The 18,998-nt window shown below is 38.6% G+C and overlaps 1 protein-coding gene across 6 annotated transcripts in view; it reads right to left on the reverse strand.

The window, feature by feature from the left end:
* The window catches only part of APP (amyloid beta precursor protein), a 253,985-nt gene that overhangs the window by 86,551 nt on the left and 148,436 nt on the right, over positions 1 to 18,998 (reverse strand). For 2 of the 6 annotated variants that reach the window (XM_046648237.1, XM_046648232.1), the window contains exons 7-8: positions 11,473 to 11,640; positions 9,099 to 9,155 (exon numbers count right to left, since the gene is read on the reverse strand). The exons of 2 other annotated variants lie outside the window; for them this stretch is intronic. In XM_046648237.1, the coding sequence (XP_046504193.1) occupies positions 9,099 to 9,155; positions 11,473 to 11,640 (225 nt within the window). The remainder of the gene's footprint in view (positions 1 to 9,098; positions 9,156 to 11,472; positions 11,641 to 18,998) is intronic. 2 more of the 6 variants (XM_046648234.1, XM_046648233.1) reach the window with 1 other exon arrangement.

The raw sequence follows: 18,998 nt of genomic DNA on the forward strand, positions 1-18,998 counted from the left end.
ACCAAGAAAAGCTTCTCTTCAAGTAAATCCTTATTAGTGACCTCTGTACTTCCTCCAGTTGAAGATGATAAGGGAAGCTGTCTCTGTTTTAATCTTTAATTAAAATTTTTTAGCCATTCATACTAACCCTCCATCTCAATTCTCAGGAGTGAGTGACATTTTTCTGTAGTCATACCAACCAGCAAACGAGATCACTGTCCAGTCAAGGAGAGAATGATGGTACCTCTTGATATTTTAAATTGAGTTTGGTATTTCATTATCACTTCCCTGCAGGTGGTGAGGAGGAAGGGGAGCATATTTTAAGGAGGAGTTTGTACAGATAGCTCAGCTTCTATTTTTCTAATATTCCTACATCCTAAAGACACCGTCATACCAAGACTGGCTGCCATTTTGTGATTAAGTCTATGGTAGGCCATAGACATGACAATGAGGATGGTGGGCAGGGGGAGAAAACCTGGGCCCTATGTCCCTACCTTTCAAGGTGCCTCCTTTTGGGAAATAAGAGGCTCAAGGAATGTCAAGGTATGTTCTAGGGTACAAAGGAACAGGAAGCTGTATGTCACAGGTCACTTAAAACACAGGTCATTTTAACCACTTAGAAAGTGGGAATAAACTGGCTTTAGGAGGGTTTATTTTTGCTTTGTTTTTAAGCTACTGCAAAGCAGTTTATCCTGTTGAGACACCTCTGAGGTTCCTTAGGTCCTGTGATGTGGGCTCAGATTTCCAAGTTGGCCAAATAATAATAGCATCTATTCATGAGCATCTACTGTGCTAGGCACTTCACATGTGCTCTCATTTCATGTGGGAGAAGAGAAAATTACCCTATTCCATATAGTGCATAGAGGGGAAATACTATCATTTAACATAGTCACTCTCACATCCCCAGGCACACACAAATGAGTCTGAATTTAGGATTAGGTAAACCACGAAGAGGCTCTGAAGTTAATATTTAGAGCAGTAAAGGGCTAACTCATTAACATGTCCGGGGCACTGGAAAGGGTTTTGTTTTGCTAATGAACAACATGAATTTGGCAAAAAATATGCTTTGTTATGATGTCTCTCAGCCTATTTTCTATCAAACGGCTGTCCTTGCCCTGAATGCTATTTGTTAAATGACCTCCAACCGATGTTCAGCAGAAGCAGGGTCATGAAAGAGGGGTCAGGTGAAAGAGCCCACAGAACGTGAACTTGAATGATCTTTTTGCCTTCAGCCCCTGCTGCAGTCCAACATGCTCATTCATGCCTTCTGCAAGCAAGCTCCCTCGGTTTATTCACCTTTCTGCAGAAAACTAGACTTAAAACTCAGGGTTAAACATCTTTAGCTCTAGGTTTTGACCTCAAGCTGCCAAATCATGAGCGGTACTCCCACCATCACATTTATGGGCTTTTCACTTTTCAAATAACCTTCATGTTGACTTTCTTAGTTCAGTCTCCTTACAGGCTCGCAGAATCGAGTGAGATGTACACCTTTTAATACTGAGAATGGGTGTCTAAATGTAATACCAAATGAGAAAGTCAACAGAAAAGCAGTTTCAATTCACAGCACATTACTGCCTCAAGGTGAACATTCCGCTTCCAAAAATTTCCTGGCATTCTGGATGACTAATGCTTTCGATATAAGCCTCATTCTTTGTTTTGGCAACCCTGGGAGGTCAGAGATAAGTGAGAAGCTGAGACAGCAGCTCGGATGTAGACCCTGCTGCCTTGTGTGTGCGTGTTCATTCTTGTACTCAGCCATTCCACACAACTATTACGGCCCCTAGTACACGTGAGGCGTATGGGAGACACCAAGGAGCAAAACAAAGACCCTGTCCTCGTGGAATTATATTCTAGCAAGAAAAATAACCACCACACACATGCAAAAACACAATGATAAATCACTTTGTTACAACATGATTTGTATTATGGAGAAAAAGAAAAAGAGAGCAGGGTTAAGAAGAAACAGGACTGCTGGGGAAGGGGGCAGAGAGCCTATAGTAGTAAGTAGGTGCCCGGCTGGTCTAATTGAGAAGGTGACATTTAGACAAAGAGCTGAAGCCCCACTTCCCAGTTATCTGCTGTAAGAACAAGACAAGAAGATGAAGAAACTAGTACAAAGGCCCTAAGAGGTGAATGAGCCTGGAAAATTCCAGAACGAGCAAGGTCAGTGTGGCCAGAGCTGAAGAGGCAAGGGAGAGAGTAGTAATAGAGGCAGAAAGAAAATGGGGGACAGATCAAGAAGGGGCTGGAAGCCCGGCTAAGGACTGTGAGGAGCCACTGTGGGTTGTTTTGAGGAGGGGAAAAATGTGAGTGATGTGTTTTAAAAGGATCACCCTGTGTGCTAAGCGACAATTTTAAGAGTAAAAGATAAAGATGAGGGTGGCTTGGAGAAACAGCAGGGAGGTGGTGAAGGGTTTTCGTGGAAGGTCCCCACATATGACACCCACCCCTACCCCAGCAAGAGAAGGATCACAGACCCACTTCTTTCTCTCCTCACAAAACTCTGTTACCTAAACCATAGGTGACCAAATACTAAGGGAGACATTGTTTTCACATATCTGTGAGGGTTCATTTCGGTTTTAATAATGATGCACCAATGCTTGTCAGAGCACTTCTTCTTCACATGGTATCTACTCTCTTAGTACCTGCCAGAGCTCTATTTTTGGGGGTGGGGGGAGCAGGTTTGCTTTCTGTTCATTAAAAATCCTGGTGCTGGATCCAACATCTCATACACCACCATCACTGGGGACATGAGGCCAAAGCAACATTTCCATTCTTGCATTTCCCCTGAGGAAACTTCGTAATTTTAGGGAATTTACTTCAAAACAAGGTGAAAACTGGTATTATCTTCAGAATGTGGTAGAAATCACTCTCCCTGCCCATTTGGAGGATCTCAGTATCAGAGATACCAGCTAATTTAACTGTATGTGCACCAAATAGTCATTTTGATTCTGACTGTATAGTCACTGCATACTAGTGCATTTCATATTCACACTAAAGACAGCAAGAATGTGGAGTCAAAAAGAGACACATCGTGAAAAACCGCTCCCATCATTTTGATATTTGTTTGTTTCCTCAATCTCTAGGGTGACTAATTTTACAGTCGTAATGGGCTCAGGACGCAAGAGGAGGAATAACCTCGCTTTCAAACAGTAACAACTGCGACCATCTACACCAGGCCATGAGGCAGAGTGGTTCCCTAAATAGAGGCCCGTGAATGGCATTTAGTTGATATACTGTTAGATTCTAACAAGAACACTTGGTGAGTCTCCTTTCATCAGCAGAAAGGCAATTTATCTCTATAGCATTGACAACAGAAGATGAAAGTAAATTAAGACCTATATAAGTCATGGCCTTACCTCTGAAAATGCTATTTTCTACAGAGCTAGTAATACTGTCACTTGAAATGGCTATGATTTATATGAGAGGTGGCAATGAGGATAATTTATATATAGGTGAAATACAAACCTGTAAAGAAAGATTTTATGTGAAAATTTAATCTCAAAACATGGCAGAGCTTGCAGACTGCAACCCTAACTTTAAGAAAAGGAAAAAAAAAGTCTCTCCATTTCTCTCATTCCAAAATAATTGAAATCCCTAATGGATTCTCAACTCAAATATTTATCACTCTGAGTCCTAGTTAGAGGAGCCATTTATACTGTGAAAATAAAGTTTGTGATCCTTAAATGTGGTATCAGACTCTTTAAAAAAAAAAAGAACAAAGACACTTTCCCCTGACATGTCCTTGATCACACTTATTTTATAGTCAGTGCAATCACAGTTGGCAGACTATCAATGCGATGTGCGGACATAAGGTAATAAAAATGTAATCTATGCTGTGTTTACTCTAGTCAAGCTACATTTCTTTTTTATGTCTTATGGACACGTACTGATGTGGGAATTTTGTGAAATACATGAAATGAGCGTGAAAGAATAAATGCTGGTGTTATTTTTATTAATATCTAGATCCTACATAGCACAATGCACCAAAATTTAAAAGCATCTTCAAGTCTGATTCTAAAAAACATACGTGAAGCAACAGCAATAATAACTGGCATCTAGAATGTCTTAACCTTCAGTTATTGCTTCTTGTCAATTTGTCGGAAGCTACTCTCAACTTCACTAATGGTGGATCTTAAAGGGATGACCTGTCACAGTTGTCAATTTGTCGGAAGCTACTCTCAACTTCACTAATGGTGGATCTTAAAGGGATGACCTGTCACAGTTGTCAATTTGTCGGAAGCTACTCTCAACTTCACTAATGGTGGGTCTTAAAGGGATGACCTGTCACAGTTGCTCAACAATCAACAGATGAGTTCAAAAAGTCAAAATCTTCAATATTGCCCACTTTCATAGAAATTGCGGCCGTAAAAGCCAGATGTAACTGTTAACCTCTATGGAGGTCTTAAGGATAAAACCAATTTCATTTTACTCTGGCCCTTCACAGCAATCTTTTCCCACACTTGTATATTTCATTTTATATTATTGTTTAATTCCATCACATACTTGGGTCTCGTCTCATCTCATCAACAAAACTGGCAAGTGACTGAAAGCAGGGTATTTGGTTTACTTTGCTGGTGTCCCTCAAAATAACAAGCTTAGCACTAGCATATTCTGGGCTCAAAAGTAACAGCTTTTTAAACCAAGGGATGGCTTACTGGTCTCTTTTTGTAAACAAATGTTTTATTGGATGGAACATAGCTGTATCTATTCATTTACCTCTTGTCTTTGGCTGCTTTCATGCTACAAATGATGAGCTGAATACTTATAACAGAGACCACATGGCCTGTGAAACCTAAAATATTGACGATCTTGCCTCGTATGGAAAATTTTTGCTGACCCTTTAATTAAACTATCTACTTACTCTTCTTGGAAATAGTTAAAGAGCAAAGCACATATACAATGAGCATTTTTTTACTGTCCTTAGTAAATTTTTTTTTTAAATGCTAGTTTGCTGAGCAAATCAATTCTTTTCAGTCTTAGGGTTTCTCACTATGATAGCTCAGGGGAAAAAGCCATTCTTTTTATCTGATCATTTCTGGATACCAAAGACGTGGCTTCTCATACTTGCCAATCTAATAGATTTTACTGGCACTGATGTGACATGTAATTTAATGCACCACCACATCTTTTAATGCTTTTAATTGTTTTAAATAATGCTTGGCAGTTTCATAAAAATATCAGTTCCATTACTGTTAAGAGAATGTATTAATGGGAACTAATACTTGCTATTGCACAATTGGAAGAACAAGAACAGTGTGATTAAGAACAATGGTTCAATTCTGGCCAAAGACAAGATAGCCTTGGCATTATGACAGGATATGACGACTCTGGGGCTAAGGTGGAACATGCCATTCAAAAGTCACACAATGAGTCATGTACAGTTTGCAAACTGTGAGCTTCTGAGGCAACAATCTTAGAACTTGGGGGTGGTGGTTTGGTCTTATTTGATATGTCCCAATTCTTTGTATATTCTCTGGAAGTGTACTATTCTATTCTATTCTATCTGGGCCATTCTGATGGGAACAGAAATCAATCTTCACCCCTTCCCCAATCCTGCATGAGGCTAGACTTGAACCTCTGCAGAGACCCTATGGCCATAAACATGATCCCAAAATACATCCTCGATGCCCAAGTAAGCTGTGTAGCAAGGCTATGTGGCCTCTCCACAGATGGTCCTTCTTTAGCATATGCTGGGATTCCACGAAACTGAGGTGAAGCAGACAGAGGACAGGGTGGCACACAGGTGAACCAGGCACTTCCAACCCAGGGGACTGCTGCTTTATTCTCTGCTTCTCTCGCAGCACTTATGTTAGAGCAGAAAATCGAAGAGACCTCTAATACTGCAGTCAGAAGAGCAACAGCAACTTCTGCCTTAACTTGTAAATACTGAGAGCTAGAATAGCGGTCTGAAGAATTCAATTCCTTAAACATATGTTAAGAATTGGAGGCTTCTAACACCTTAGCATGCCCTAAGTTTATGGAAAGCCTACCTATTTACACCAGCTTAGCTATATTTCTGAATCACATGTGGGCAAACTACTAGTCTAGATCAGAGGTTCTCAGCCAAAGGTGATTTTGCCCCTCAGGGTACATTTGGCAAAGCCTATAGACATTTTTGGTTATCACAGCCAGGGTGCTGTTACGGGTATCTGGTGGGTAGTGGCCAGGGAGGCTGTTAAACATCTTCCGTGCACAGCACAACACTCACAACAATCTGGCCCCACATGTCACTACTGTTGAGGTTGAAGGACCTTGGTTTACATGTTGTGTGTGTCATAATTCACTGCAAGTGAAGGATCCAAAGATGGGTTATTTGTCATTCTCTTTGGCCAGACCCCTTGGTGCAGTCAGCTGACTAAAAATTGGCACGATGCTCTTTGTGATATGAAATGCCATTAAGGACTTGGTCTGTTTGCCTTCTGAGATGAAAGAAAAGATTATCATACTCTCATATTTGAAACAATCAATAAATATTTACATAGCAATTTTACTGTTCAAAAGCACTACACTGGGCAGAATGAATGTGAAACTTTTGCATTGTCCTAAACCCAAATGGGCAGACACAAAATGAATGTCAGAGACAACTCAGGTCTCCCAAGATACTTTATCCCAAATGGCAATGGATTTTTTTAAAGGATTCAAATCCATAAGTTTATGAGTAAAATGAAAGCTCTTAGCCTCATGTCTCTATCTTTTCTATTTGTGGTTTAGGTTCTTATCTATGATGACAAAACCAAAACAAAAATCAATGTCCCTTAAAATTGCAATACTCAAAATTGGCTTTTTTATGACAAAGATTTAAAATCTAGAAATGTGTAATTGTAATAATGTCTTGACAAGAAAATTATTGTATTTGTAAAGCAGACTATCACATATTTTCTCCATATATATAATCTTATATCAGTTTAACTGAAGAGCTTTTTCTATCTCATTTCACATATATTACTTGACTAAAAGCAACTCAGATTGAGAAACCCATAAAACCACCCACCTTTGTGAAAAGAGATATCCTCCAACTAGCCCTAGGTTGGTTACCTAGGTTGGTGGAGGAGCGGAGTGCAAGTACAAGTTGCCCAATCAAACGGGCTTGCTCTCCTTTCTAGCTTGGTTCATTTTCTCTGACTCCCGTCTGCGATCTGCACTTGACCTCCAGATGACCATGGCTTTTTCAATTCAAATGTGCAGCTTTGCTATAAATAAGATAGCATAGCTGCACAGGCTATAAATAACTAGAAATTATAGACTTTCTCCAGTCTGTTTGTACGAGCACTGCAAAACCCTTCACTTCCTATGATTGAATAGTCTCTGTAGGTAGACAAGAAAATATAGCTGCCAAAATCACCTCACCATTCTAGAAGGGAAAGGTGTTTACATTACAAGTAGATTGAGAAAATTACTGGGAAAGAGAAAATGACAAGAGATTTTCAGTGTCTGTTTGGAAGAGTTGAGGAAGCAAGTACTTCATGAAAATAAATTTATCAAATGACGATGCTCATTTCTATTAATTCACAAAAATTAAAAAAATCCTTTTGTATGCTAAAATGAAATGAAACAAAGTAAAAATAGTTATTGTTTTGTAAAAGGGTGGGAAAGACATTTAATTTATTGATGCATGCTATATTCATGGTATTTAGGGAAAAATGTTTTTAATATTCTTTGTCCACTTTCCACTATTTTCTGTATTTTTATGATGTACTTCTAAACCTCAAATATCATTTTCCTAACCTCAATGTCAGAACCAAATTCTTGGCCATTTGGAGTGTGGAGCATAGCCACAATATCATTTAGGTTTCAAATCTGGTCCTGCCACGTTTGACGGCTGGGGACAAGTCACTAGGCTCTTTAAGCCTCATTTTGTTATATGCACAAAGGAAATGAGGAAAGTGCCCACAAAGTACTTCTGAGAAAAATAAATGATCTGTGAAAATGCCTGATAAAATGCAACACCTCCCACAGATCAATGCACTATCAATTCTAATATCTAGAGTTTTTCCGAGTACTTCTGTGTCTGCCCACTTGCCACACTTTCAATGTTCTCAGAAAATAAGTTTTTTCATAATCGCAGGTAACATGTTTATTGTGGTACAAACCACATCCTTCAAAATGTTATACATAATTTTAATGAATTTGAATCATAAAGAGGCCATTAAAAATTTTATGGTTTATGATGAAATCTTTTGCAAATTACATAATTTTCCAACTATCCTTTAATTTTTTTAAAAAAACATATAAATGGTTTCATCAATTTTAAGACTAGATTTTTTCAGACTAATATGGATAAATGTTAATTTTCATTATATCTAAGCTATAACTGAAACCGTGTCTCTTCATCCAGCAACCACGAGCCGCAACAGTATATATCATCTCTAACCTAATACCGGATAAATCTATTTCTGGTTATAATCCAAATTTAAAGATGAGTATTTGTGTGTTCGACACCACATTTTTAAACCAAGCTAGACTGATTTGCCAACTGAAATCATCACAAAGCACAGAAACTGTAAGGTAGGTTGATATAACATTTCCTTACAGGAAGGTCTTTTTCTGCATCTTAATGATAAAATCAGAAGTTGGGCATCTTTGTCCACTGGTGTACAGTCAGGGAGAGGAGGAGGAGGTAGTCCTGAATTCTAATAGTGACCTTTCACTTCCTAAAGCATAACAGCTGTCTTATAAGACACATAATTGAAGCCTGTGCATATGCATTAGTCCATGTAGTTAGTACAATGCATGCATATTAAATGTTTTTCTGGGAAACAAGTCACTTATATACATGGCCTCTCATTAAATCGTGGCATCTTGTTAGCTTTAGGAAATAAAATAGTGACGCCAAATAAAATACAATACTAACGTTTATATACAGTATTTTATAGAACCACATTAAATAAATAAAAAAAACTGATCAGAAATAGAAGCTTAGTTGATGTTCTTAGCCTGACATCTGAAGTTATCTGGCAAAATCAGACATAATTACAAGTAAGGCAATGAAAATAAACATTTTATTAAAAGACAGGTGTTCAAGAAACACAAAACCATGCAAAGAAGGTGATGATGCTGGAGTTAGAATCCAGCCATGCATTGTACACCTCCCCTCCCTCAAGTGAATTACAACATACGTTTAACAGGATCTTGGGGAAGAGGTTCCTGGGGAGTCTTGAGTAAACTTTGGGACACTATGGAGAAAATAAGAGAGCATGACTAAAAACAAAAATAGAAACATGGGAATGAGGGGTGAAACTCACTCACACAATTCCATTGACCAAAGGAAAAGACAGAAACAAAAAGATTGAATTGACAACAAAAACCAAACAAATATCCTGAGTTTTGGCCCCAGCATGGAACCAGAGTAAACATATAAACCTATTTCCACAGCGACGTCCTAGGATGCTGGATATTTTGTCTCCGACAGTACATCCAAGTGCCTTGTGGGCGGATTTCTTGCTCCTATTTTCCCTCCTTGGTCCCAAGCATCACCAATTCCCATCCATCCGTTGTTCACAGCATCTCTATTCGCTTCACACATTCATGGTATGGCCTCGGGCTCTATTTATTGAGGATTTATTCTCCACTTACATCTGTCCACTATTCTAACTAACCTTCAGCCTCTCAGGTTTGCCTTCTTGATACATTATTCTGTAACACACCTTCCTGAAACGAAGTACTGCCCAGCTTGCCCATTACACCTTTCTTGGGAGCATCTTCCTTCTGCAAATCTCTCAACAAAGTGTGTGCCATCAGGAGCACCCCCAGAGGCTCCATCTGACCTGCAGTGCCCTCTGCTCTTGATTCCAGCCCAAGTCAAATCAAACCAATCAAACAGAGAAGGTGTGAGTAGTGGGGAGAGTAGTAGGGGTTTTTTGGGGAGGGGTAATTTCTGATTCTCGAGGCAAATTCGTCATTGCTATTAATTTTTAAAAACCCTCTTTTTATTATATATATCTATACACACACACACACACACACACACACACCACACATATATATATACACATACACATAGACATATTTATATTCCCAAAACTAAATCTAAGTCAGGGAAAGGGAGAAAAAAATTGGAAATCTACCAGGAAATCTCCCCCAGCAGCTAAACCAGTTAGAATCACTCTAACAAAAGCCCTTTGTTCAAGAGGCTCCAGGCGACAGAATCGCCTATTGTTTTCCATGTTACCTGACCTAATTAACATCTTTGTTTGAAACTGAAGAAAGCGGTCTTTTGAGCTAGACGCTGCAATCATCCAATCAGAGCCAGAAAAGAAGCCCCTGGGGTTACCAATTCCTACACCTGTTCTCACAGGCTCGGAGTGGAGTCATGGCTTACACAAGAGACCAACAGGAACTTTTCCATTAGATTCCACTTAGATACTGGGCTTCACAATAGAAGGTCTTAATGATGCAGGTACTTTTGCTGTTTTGCATAATCCTATAATCATACCGGAAAACAATTCATCTAATTCCTAGGAATCCAAGGGAGGAAATGGTGTCTGTCACTCTCACAAGAACAAGGAGAAAAGGCAGGAGTCGCTCAAAAAAGAAACACACAATTATTGTTTTATCTTTAATTTATCAAGTTGAGAAATTGAGTAGTTCAAACTTCCTACTCATAAAAAATAAAGTAAAATAAAATTGGGAATTTAGCGTGGAAGGCTGTGAAGAACAGAAGCCCCATATGTCTGTGCATCGCCTCCTGAGAAGTACTTCTGTGGAAAAAGTTTCAACTCAAATTTAGGTCATCATGACTTCATTTATTTATCCCCCAGAGTTATGAAAAGCTTAAAGTTCAAGAGAGGAGCCTTTGAAAATGATATTCCCTGAGCCTTATGTCATGGAAGGTTTCTAATGTTGAGTTTTTTCTTCTATCTATTTCCAAGAGAAGATATGAAAACTCGACATTGCAAATGTCTATGTGTGAGCTCAGAGGCCATGGGGTCATTTCTACCCTGTGGCGTTTGAAATGCATGTGCTCAATTCAATCACATTCCCTCGCCACCACAATAAAAGTCACGTATTATGAAATAACTTAAAAGTACTCATCATAGCAATCCGCCTTGCCAGTCCACCAAAGCTCCATCAGCCAGGCTTCGAGTGGTCAACCTTATTTGCACACGAAGTGCACATGCACAGACCCGAACACATATGTACGCAGACAAACACATAAGAATACATTTGCAGAAACAGCCGAGAAAACAAAGCAGCAACTCCAGCTTGGTTTAAGGAGAAGCACTCAGAGGACCCTAGAGATTGCAAGACGTATGCATCACAGCTAGTAAAAGAACACATCTGTGGCCATGCTTTATTAGAGAAAGAGGGAGATGTGCGCTCACGATTGAACATACCGGAGGAGACGCCCGGCAATTAGAGAAATTGACAGAAATGTGGTTAGTGGTAGCAACAGACCCATTCCCATTAACCAGGAAAACCAATCTGTTACAAAGAGCAGAGTCAGTGGCGAGAAAGACGAAAGGTGGCCAGGCTGGAGGAAGGTCCACTTACTGACGCTGCCACACACGGCCATGCAGTACTCTTCCGTGTCAAAGTTGTTTCGGTTGCCGCCACATCCGCCGTAAAAGAATGGGGCGCACTTCCCTTCAGTCACATCAAAGTACCAGCGGGAGATCATTGCTCGGCATGGCCCCGTCTCGGCTTGTTCAGAGCACACCTCTAATCAGAGGAGATGTGGGGAACCACATTTAGCATGAAAAGGCACGGGCTCGCTGTTCATGTACACATGTTTACTTTTCTTACGCATTAGCCCTCCCAGTGGTAACTCGGGCTGGGTTTATTAGCAGCATCTGCCAAACATTTACTGAGGAATTTAATTACCTACCAGGAGTTTTAGAATTACCTCTGAAACAAAGCAGGGCATTCTCGGCTGGTTTAATGAATGTAGCTCTCAGTAGTAATAAAAGGATTCCAGCTAGAGGTGAACAGATCTTTCAGCTGCTTTTAGATTAATATTAGATGCCTCAAGGTGTCTGCATATCAAAACATTTCTTCACTATAAAAGATAAACTTCTTTTAAGATAACTTCTAGTCAGCTTTAAAGGTAAAAGGATTGTGTCTGGTTATGATGCAAAAAATTTAACCTCTCACAAACATCTGATTGTTTTCCTTAAACGATTGCCTGGACTTGAAGCATAAAATAATTACACATAGTTTGAGTGTGATCCCGTTTTCAGAGAGCCAGCTTGTCCACTGACTGACTATATTTGAAAACATACGGAATATCTGTAAGTGCGCCTTACGGTCGATTACATGAACTCTTTAATTAAAGACAATTTTTGATTTTATGTTTACCAGTCTCTTGGACAATAATGTCCCAAACAATAAAACACAGTTAACCAACTCTAATTTGTTAATACATACCATGCATTGTTTTACATTAAAACATATCTTACCTGTCCACATGCTTTGCCACCCTCCTCAAGATCAGTTTCATAACCCTGTCCGATTCCATTTGTAAAGTCACCGTGATTAGAATAAGGACTCTGCCTGCTATGTATATGCCATTTTTCTTAGAAGTAAAACAATTCTCCCTCTGGGTTTCTGCCCTGCCTTACCTAGGCTTATAGAGATGCCCTAGAACACACAGACGTCTTGCTCATTCTTAGTTTTAGAAACATGCCAGGGGAAAGCACCATTCTAAAAGATGGAAGTCATGCACAACCGAGAGCTTCCAAATTAGGAATATTCAACAGAATGATTCTAATCAATCACTCCAAGACAGAGATCCACAATGTCAATGTAAAAGGGAATTACTATATTACTTCCCTCTGCACACCACTCACTGCTCCTTCCAACTGAGGCAAAGATGTGATGGCAAAACCATGGTAATAAACACCTGCTGCCATCATGATGGTGTTTAACAGAGTAGGGAAAGACGGTCAGCATTGAGTCCAGAAGCTGAGTGTCAAATCTGCAGGAGAAATGCCCTGTGTAAGAGATATCTAAGATGATTCTTGCTCTCTTTAGATGGTTTTCAGATGGAAACATCTGGCTCCAGAGCATCAAGGTCAATGTCACCCATCATTACGGTCAGCTCATTCAGGACAGTTGCTTTGAAAAGTCCACGCTCACCAAGCCATGATGTGTTTTTAGTTAGCTTTCTGCATAGAATTCTCCTTTATGAGGAAAATCTGCCAACCTGTTGACACAATATCCCATCCACTTAGCAATTTGATTTATCCCCCCAAATTAAAGGACTAGCATTCTAACTTATAAAGGGTAAATTACTTTTGGAGGGTCTGATCATCTCTGAGTTACTGACACAGCAGCTTCTGGGCTGTAGAGCTAAAGGCCCCAGATGTGGGGTCCCCGCCAACCATAGCCATCAGTGGTCTCCACTCCCCGATCTTATCTTCAGTTGTAATAAACACCTACAGGTTGGCTTTTCCCTCCTTCTCTGCATCTCCCTCACCAATTTGTACATGTCCACGTGACGTGCTTTTTCTTATTTCTAAGACATGATAATACTCATCATTAATTTCTTCCTCGGGCTGTAGTATTTCCAATAAGACTACAAGGTAATGGTGTCTTCTGAGCTTACACTGTGGATGGAGTTGGGACTGGAGTTACAAATGGCCACTGCCACCGCGGAAGACACAGAATGCCTTCACCCCATGGCACAACCCTAGGTCACAGGAGCATGGGCAAAAAAACTCACCACACCCCAACAGTTCACAGTGATCCTCACATTTTATACCTCTTAGAGCACCAAATAGGTGTCTTCTGATACTTGTCTGCCATAGGCCCTTTGGCATACATCACAGCTATACAGGGGCAGGAAACATGTCTTTATGATATCTGCCATGTACTCAATAAAGTGGTAGAATTTCAGGTGGGCACAAGTTGAGTAACGATATGAAAGAATGACCATCAATGCAGATTATCCATGACAGGTATTTGCTCCTGTGTGGGACCTAGGAACAATTTCTTACTTCTGATACAGGCAAAACCTCCCAGTCCAGAAATGACATTACAACATATTGTTGTTTTCCTACACTGAGTGAAACATAATGGCACATTATTTTATTTTATTCATTTTATTTTTCTTCTGCCTCATTCTAAACAGCTACCAAACCCTTCTGTTATACAGCTAAATTTGTAGAGCACCAATCAACAAGAAGCATTCAGGACTCAAAATCCAGTTACATGTCAACTAAATAGAATAAACTACATGATGAGCCAGTAATTCTTGTTAGAGTCTCTAGTTTTAAGAGTCTTGACCCATCAATCTGAAAAGGCAAAAATAAGAGTGACGTAATCTCCATTTGGGACACGTTTTGTTGTCTTTCCTGACATTAGGGCTGCTGCACTCCTGACACTGAAGGCCCCAAATAGTTTCATGACTTTGGTGTAAGTGGACACAATGAGGATGAGTGATCAAATCTCATGGTACTCACACAATGATATATGAGATAATGTGATTAGAGTTGGTATGATAGTGTATGATAATCCAATGCCAAATACATATGTATCGAGGAGTAGACATACGTGAACCTAAAAGAACAGGAGTGATAATGCATGTCTGCCACTTTCGAACCTCTCAAAGACAAATACCCTGTCCAGCTGGTTCTGATCTGTTGACACGGAAGAGCACATTCCAGCTGCTCTGGAGCTAGCACGGACATGCAAGAATGGGTACCCTCCAATCATCAGCACTGTTGATCAACCATCAACGGTATTTCTTTCTTTCTTTCTTTCTTTCTTTTTATTGGTGAGGAAGACTGGCCCTGAGCTAACATCTGTTGCCAATCTTCCTCTTTTTGCTTGAGGAAGATTGTCACTGTGCCAATCCTCCTCTATTTTATGTATGTGGGATGCTGCCACAGCATGGCTTGATGTAGGTCTGTGCCTGGGATCTGAACCCGTGAACCCCAGCCCACTCAAGTGGAGTGAGTGAACAACCACTACACCCCCAAGTTGGTCCCAACCTGCCACTTCTCATCACTTTCCTTCTGGCTGTGACTAGAACAGCAACTTCCCAGAGCAAGAAAGCTCATTTCAGAAAGGACTCTGAGTGGAATGGGTCATTTTTCTTCTCTTACTCACAATTATATTGCTACTCTACTGTAGGGCACACAAGTGTTTGTTCTCTCTGACCTTTTCTCTAAACTTCCATCATTCCAGAAACATCGTCCATCTAGTTGAAAAGAAAACCTTTGCTTAATCTCGGAGAGGTGAGGGGTGGGCACAGGATCAGCACTGGGGAAGTATTTATGCTAATGCTTTTATGTAAGGTAATAATAAGTGTAAAGGAGATGGCCAATGACTCTCTGAAGAGAGAAGGAACACACATACTTGGGCTGAAAAAGTGTTCAATGATCAACATCAACTTCATAGTTGTGATATTGTACTACAGATGGGGAAAACTGGGTGAAGACTATCCAGGGTATCTTTGTATTAATTTTTTCCCTGAATGTGAATCTACAAGTATCTCCAAAAAATGAAAAAACAAAAATCCCACATTAAAAAACATAAAACACGAATGTTGGTAGTTCAGTTTGCCTTCGAATATTAATCTTGTCTATTTCCTTGAATCTCTTACTGTTTCAGAGTAATTCCTCCAAAGGGCTACAAATCTCAATTTGAGAACCCTTCCTTTAAATTCATTTCTAGCAATGAGAAGTTACCGGGAAATCTATCCAATCAAGATCTTAACAAAGTAAGAGTTTTTAACGCATTGAGTCTTGAAATATGATTAGATTCAGAAAAAAAGAAATCTCAAGAAATTTTAAATGCTTCTTTACATTTTCTTTACAAAAAATCTTTACATTTTAATTTTTCTGAATAGAAAAATTCCTTCCTAATCTACAGAAATCACTAAAAAAGTTCAGTGTGAAGTGTTTCATATTAATTACTGTAATCATTCAGTGGAAAATTATTTACAATATCACCCAATCAATGTAAAGCATGTAAAGTTAGACCTTATATAACTGTAACCCCAAACAGAATTCATCTGAAAATTAAAACTGCATTTTCTTTCTCAGTTCTCGTCTACAAAACTCAAACAATGAATGAAAGGACTAACATTTTAAAATCATTTGCTAAATCTATTTTTTGAATTCCAATCCACTTTTGTTTCTATTCAAAGTAAATGTTACATATAATAACGAAGGAGGAAATTTGCCCAGAATAATAGAGCAGGTATATCTCTCAAAGAGAATGTTTAAAATTAGACAGAAACATAGGCACAGGCTTACATGGACATTGAAGGAATGCTAATCTTTGTTTATTCATACTTAATTCCTAAACTTTTAAGATCACAATGAGGGTTCCTAATATTCATCTCGCTGAATTCTGCTAGTGGAAAGGCTTATTTCTTCTTTTATAAAGCTCTAGGCACCCTTCAAAATGAAAGACCAGGTAATAAACTAAAACGCTAGTGTACACGAAGCAGTGTCAAAGAGTTTATGTGCCTAAAAACAAGCTCTATGCATTTTATATCCTTGTAGGTTAGGCCCTTGCTGCGATTTCTGCTGGTTTTAACACTAAATTCCATTTTCTAAAAATCAATATTGTACAAATACATTTTAGAAGCAAAGCTAGATCTGCCTACACTATATAAAATGATTATGCAATTCACTGTTCCAAAAATAATGCTTAACCACAAAAATTTAACTCTGAATCGATGTCAAATTGTAGCAAATCTTTTGTGGATGACCAAAGTTAGAAAGCTAATTTTACATTTTTTTAAAAGATTTAGCATGAAGACAGCTGTGCAAGTGGCAACTAGGATGGGGAGGAAATCCCCACTTTCAAACGTACAGTAATTATAACGCCTTCTTAAAAAGCTAACAGATTAGCAAACGATTAGCTCTTAATAAAGCACTAAGGAATAATTTTAGAATAATGTGAACCTTTGATTATGATTTCATGTTTAATAATTGAATTTCAATTATTCTCAGCCTATAGGAATGTATGTAAAATAAAACTTCGGACTACATAGAATGTATAAATTTTAAACTTACAAATTTTGAGAAAGCAACCATTTGAATAGTCAAACTAAATTATCAAACTAGAGAGTTATTTATAGAAAATTAGGAAGCGTCTACTTTGATTTTGTAAAAAAAAATCTTTGAAGCATAATTTCTCTATATACTGCAAGGATATACGCTCAATTAAATTTCATAAGTAGTACAAATATACCTACTTTCTTTGAGTTAAAAATTACATATCTTGCAATTTTTAAGTAAGTAGAAATGATAAATATAAGAAGATAAATATAGTTTGACCTTGTAATAAATTACCTGTTTAATGTTAACAGTAAAATAAAATAAAAACAAGGACAGAAGTATTACAATCTACTAACTATGCTTATCTTCAATATTTCAAATAATTGTTGATTTATCTGCCTAATCATTTAGTCCATTAATAATGATAATGGTTGACCTCAATGCAGTTTATAGTAACTTTCCTTTTCAGCCTGATTAAAATAATTGCTGCAATTCTAAATATGACTACTGTATAGAGAGAAATTTGATGAGCCTCAGTTATAGAATTGATCTTATATTCTGCTGAAGAATAAGTAGACAATTTGTGCGATTCTTATAGATGAAAATTTTAAAAAGTCAACATAGTAGGAAATATTTTTTAAGAATGCATTTTTCACAACAACAGATACATGTACTTTTAATGGAAAAGAGAATTCATAATGTGCTTGCAAATATTAGCAAGCAGTCATCAAAAAACATGTCTAATAGAAAATTACTCTGATCAGGGCAATAAATGACCAGATATTTATTACCTAGTAATCATATTTTACTAAATAGAGGCATGCAAAATTAGGCAAGCAAGCTCGAACTAAAGTCTTAATGACAAATTTCACTTAAGTCCCAAATATGGGTTGAAATATATAAACAAATGATGAGAACAGCTGTGCCTGCTTATGAAATCACTGACTCAGTACGAAATGACGGGTGCTAATTTGTCATGGAAGTCTCTAGAAGATATCTGCAGTTGGCTAGCCTTTTACCGAATTGTGTTGATTCTCTAAGGCTATCCAATACATCTGTCATTCCAATTATAGCTGACCCGATTCTCACATCTCTCCATGATGAAAGACTATTTATAAAATGCCACCTGAAGGAGATCTAACTGTAAAATATTTAGACTCATCAGTAGAGTTGTGTTGGTGGTGCTGGCGAGCATTCACAAAAGGGGGCTAGTATGACTTTTCCTGATGCCTTTGTTTCCTATTGCTGATGGGAATAACCTTGTTTTTCACTAAGCCATGTGGTTAGCCTGAAGTGCAATACTATATTTCAAGAGGTACTCAACTCTGAATAAGACAAGATGTCATGTCCTTTGTTGGAAATAAGAGGAAGTAATTTTTGTTATTGACTCTGAGGCAGGGTGTGGTGGGAAACTGGATGTCTCCAGAAAAATGAAAAAAGAAAATACTCTGACTTATAGCGCTGGCCAATTTCCATGGTGTAAATACTCCCACCATGGTATTTCAAGCTTCCAATGGTCATGGCTCACAAAACTCCTCAATACTTTAACAGTCAGCCTTCACAGGCTAACAGGAATCAGCAACACCACACCAATGAGAGAAAATAGGGGCACAAGTGGAACTAGGAACAATTACATAGATAGGGAAATTGTAAGAGTTTTCCAAGTCGCAACTTGAGAGTTGAATTTTTTACAAAATTATTCACTGAGTAGACATATCAGGATTCTTTCACACTTGATGACATTTGATAATATATTAAGAACACCACCATCATGGATAAGGATGGTTTTCCCTTTCAGTTTTTTACTCTGTCTCAATCTCTGAAATTTGCACAGTATGGGGGGCATGAAATGCTACTAGAGAAGACTCTTCAAAGTGCAATCCATGGACCAGTAGGGCCAGCATCACATGGAACTCAGGACCCACTCCAGACCTACCGTCTCAGAATCCGTGTTTACCAAGTGCCTTGGAGGTGACATGAACAGACATGAATGTTTGAGAAGCACCATGATCAACCATATCTTTTATGTACAGTTGAAGTATCAAAAGTAGATATATAAGATTC

Source organism: Equus quagga, chromosome 21, assembly GCF_021613505.1.
Source record: "Equus quagga isolate Etosha38 chromosome 21, UCLA_HA_Equagga_1.0, whole genome shotgun sequence".
NCBI classification, from domain to species: Eukaryota; Metazoa; Chordata; class Mammalia; order Perissodactyla; family Equidae; genus Equus; species Equus quagga.